The following is a 3,655-nucleotide window of genomic DNA, read 5'->3' as shown; positions in this document are numbered from 1 at the left end:
ATATTTGTATAGCCATTATATATATATATATATATATATTCCTATATATTCCTATATCTACATGACTATCTATTTCTAATTAAATATCTATCCATCCATACATGCAACCACGCAACCAACCTCCCATCGTCGTATCTCTCTATACTTATCTACCCATCTATTTATTTGTATATCAAACAGTGCATAGATTGATATATTTGGTACGGAACTGGAACTTTTCGGACCTACCTGTTAGTATCATAATTTGCTGCTACTTCAAATCCTTCGTCACTGTCCTCCGTGCTCGCACCTGCGCCATTCTGTATGACATCATTTGAGAAAGTGACTAGTGGCCACTTATTGTCAGCTTCATTGGCTTCAATGTAACCATTATTGTTTTTTGGACGTGTGAGTATGTTGCCAGCTTCCACCATGCGACAAACCATAAGCGCAACGAGCAGGTAGACAACCACCAGTCTGAGTCGCACCGCAGTATAGAATTGAGGTGACATTATCAGTAAAGAATAAAGTAATACTAGTAATAATTGTCACTATTGGTGCTGTTCATTTATATACAATTTAGAAAAATAATAATACTATTTGAACTATTTACATAACAATACCTTTATAAATAACTAATAAATGATGTCATTATATGACGAACAAACAGCATTTTTGAGCTTTTAGATAAAAATAGCTCTTTAATTTCAGTTTTTCACAGCCACTGAGCGTCTGATCCGCATATAAAATGTTGAACATGTAGGGCCTAGGGCGTAGGGCGTAGGGCGTAGGGGCGTAGCTATGTACTTTCTTTTTTATCAAAAAGAGGCGATGCTTTTGCTTTTTATTTTTATTTGTTTTTACAAAAATATAACAATTGAAAAAACAATTATGTACATGTCACATGATGACACACAAATTGTCAACTGTTTTATTTTTAAAAAAAATAGTAAATTGTAGGCTATGGCTCACCGCTCAACTCTGTCAAGCATTCAAAATTGGTTTTGAGGTTTTTTATATATGAAAAAAGGAATTTGAATATGTATGTCATAGCCTTGTTTATTAAGTTTGCTGTATGTTTTATTTATACAAAGATTTCCGCTCAAGACCCTATAGGAACTGTGAACAAATATGTCACCAGACCAGTCATCTATGTTCACAATTACAACACGTACAAGAAAGTTGTTTTTTACAAGCCGTGTGCACTAACTCTGACTATCCTGACATCTACTTTGCAAATCAAATACGACATTGGCACAGTTTAGAGCAGAGCTGGGATTTCACAATAAGTACTGGTCATGCATCTTTTCTGGTAGCTTTATCAGTCAGCAGTTTGGTTCTAGGATGATATTTTCTTCTTTTTATTTTGTGAACTTCGAGTATCATCTCAGGTGCCCCACAGAATACCTTAGAGGAAAAAAGCGGAGGTGGTTGCACTTGTTTTGTCCTATAGCAGCATTTTCGAGAAATATGGCAGTCTTGTGTTCTGATATAGCATCATTTTCGAGAAACTATGGCTGTCTGTTTTCTATAGTGTCATTTTCAATAAAAAAAAGCATTGCCTTCTAAATTGAACAAAAAAAGTCTACTTCTATATCCTCATTTTCGATAAATGTCTAGGACTTTCGGCACAAGTTTATTTCATATTCGCGCAAGAACTTCTTGTATGTGCACTGATGACTGGATGGTTATTAATTTTACGAAACTAAGTGGGGCATTTTGGCTGCAAACCAGTGTGGGATATCCAGTCAGTAGTGAGAACCACCATTTAGTCCCACGCACCCAGAAGCAGCGAGATTAAATAATTACTATTGTCACGGTGAGCGTGTCGGATGGCATTTGAAACAAATAGTTGCTCTTATGATTCAAAAATCAATTATGGTATCTATTGGCAGTTTTGCAAAACAAATATTCATCTTCATTGGGATGAATGTGCTGCTCTATATACATGATTCTCTGGTATTGTCTCAGAATTAATTTGTCCCGAAGAGGATCTATGCTTATTCCGGCGACACGACTTACAGTGATGTATCCATGTAACCTACGACTTACAGTGATGTATCCATGTAATCTACGACTTATAGTGATGTATCCATGTAACCTACGACATACAGTGATGTATCCATGTAGCATGTAGCCTACGACATACAGTGATGTATCTATGCAACCTAAGTTCTTGCGGTGATGGAATTCAAAAAAAAATGCGGGCTGTGAGCGAAACTTATGAACTGTATTATCCCCAATAAGCTGATAAAGAAAATGCTACTTTAAACTGAGACCAATTCAACAGAGAATATCCTGTACTAGAACGCCGTCACAGTGTTCCTTGGGTTGGCAATGTTGCACCGAATGATACTGTGTTTCCTGGCTAAGAGCTTCACGGTCTCGATACTAGTAGTTCAAGGCGGCTAAACTTCTCGAGGTGGCTGCTGGTATATCAGCAGCACATTGGTGATTAAAATTTGGCGAGTCAGCCATAGACTTGAATTTGATGCGGTTGTCCACAGACATCACAAGAAAGTTGCCGTCTGGGAACAGGACTCCATAAGCTCCTGCTCCAAAGATTCCTCCGTTCCAAACTGGCCGTTTGCCACCGCCCTTTGGTTCCATAGCGTACGTGATTAATTCTCCGTCGAAGGTGATAGTAAGTTTACAACCGTATGGACACTTGCTCTTCCATTGAGCTTCGTAAATAGTTGTATTATCGCTCGCAATGACCATGTCCTTGCCGACTGTGAGCGTTGTATTGCACGGAGCGACTAATATCTTGGCAGCAGAGCAGCTGTGACCAGACGCCAACACGGCATCTGGGAAGTTTGTTACGTACGTGGTGAGCATAGTTGTCGCCACAGCCACGTCCTCAGAAACACCTTGCACTCCCAAGGATACATCAAATTGTGACGTCGTGACATCAGGTACGGTATCTCCTAGAAGCGCCACGCTTCCAGCCGACGCGTCAGAAGCTACATCCCCTGTGGCAGAGCCCACACTAGATACTCCTTGGCCACCTCCAACACTGACACCACCTTCCTGTCTTGCATCAGATTCATCGATTGAAATGTCTTGTGATGAAACAACCCCCTCAGTAGTCCCGCTAACAATACCACTATACAGATCAGTGGTTGTATCATAAGTTGTATAAGTATCATAAGTTGTATACGTATCATAATTTGTATAAGGATCATAATATGTATACGGGTCATAAGTTGTGTACACATTAGTATAATCAAACCCATAAGGATTGGATGTATCTTGTCTGCGCGCTCGTGTACTTTTTCTTGAGAATATTCGTGATTTCCCGTCCTGGATTCGGGCAGGGGTTTTGAGGCCGAGTCTGTGCGGCGCTGTGTTTCTGTACTTTGTTCGCAAACTCGTATTCTCTACTGTCTTCACTTCCCCTATCACCCCGGAGGTGAGCGCCAACACAGCAAAAAGTGTGTTTGATTTCATAGTGGTCGATATTGTGTTCTGATGTTTACTTACTAGGTATATGTACTTCTATAATAGCTATGTTTTTATGCTCATATGATGTATTTATATATATATATATATATATATTTAGTAGACACACATATATATACATATATATATATATATATATATATATATATATTAGTAGACGCACACACTATATATATATATATATATATATATATAGTANACACAACACACACAC

General features: G+C 38.6%; 1 protein-coding gene across 1 annotated transcript; it reads right to left on the bottom strand.

Moving 5' to 3' along the window:
- Positions 1 to 2,354: 2,354 nt before the first annotated feature.
- SARC_03350 (hypothetical protein) lies at positions 2,355 to 3,547 on the bottom strand. Its single transcript, XM_014302849.1, has one exon. The coding sequence runs from the start codon at positions 3,427 to 3,429 to the stop codon at positions 2,371 to 2,373; it is 1,059 nt and encodes a 352-aa protein (XP_014158324.1). The 5' UTR covers positions 3,430 to 3,547; the 3' UTR covers positions 2,355 to 2,370.
- Positions 3,548 to 3,655: the final 108 nt, after the last annotated feature.

Source organism: Sphaeroforma arctica, assembly GCF_001186125.1.
Source record: "Sphaeroforma arctica JP610 unplaced genomic scaffold supercont1.169, whole genome shotgun sequence".
Taxonomy (NCBI): Eukaryota; class Ichthyosporea; order Ichthyophonida; genus Sphaeroforma; species Sphaeroforma arctica.
The sequence above is the reverse complement of the archived record's forward strand: the minus strand, read 5'-3'. Positions and strand labels throughout refer to the sequence as shown.

Excerpts from the sequence above, each read along its gene's own strand:
- SARC_03350 (XM_014302849.1), bottom strand. The coding sequence starts at position 3,429 with ATGAAATCAAACACACTTTTTGCTGTGTTGGCGCTCACCTCCGGGGTG.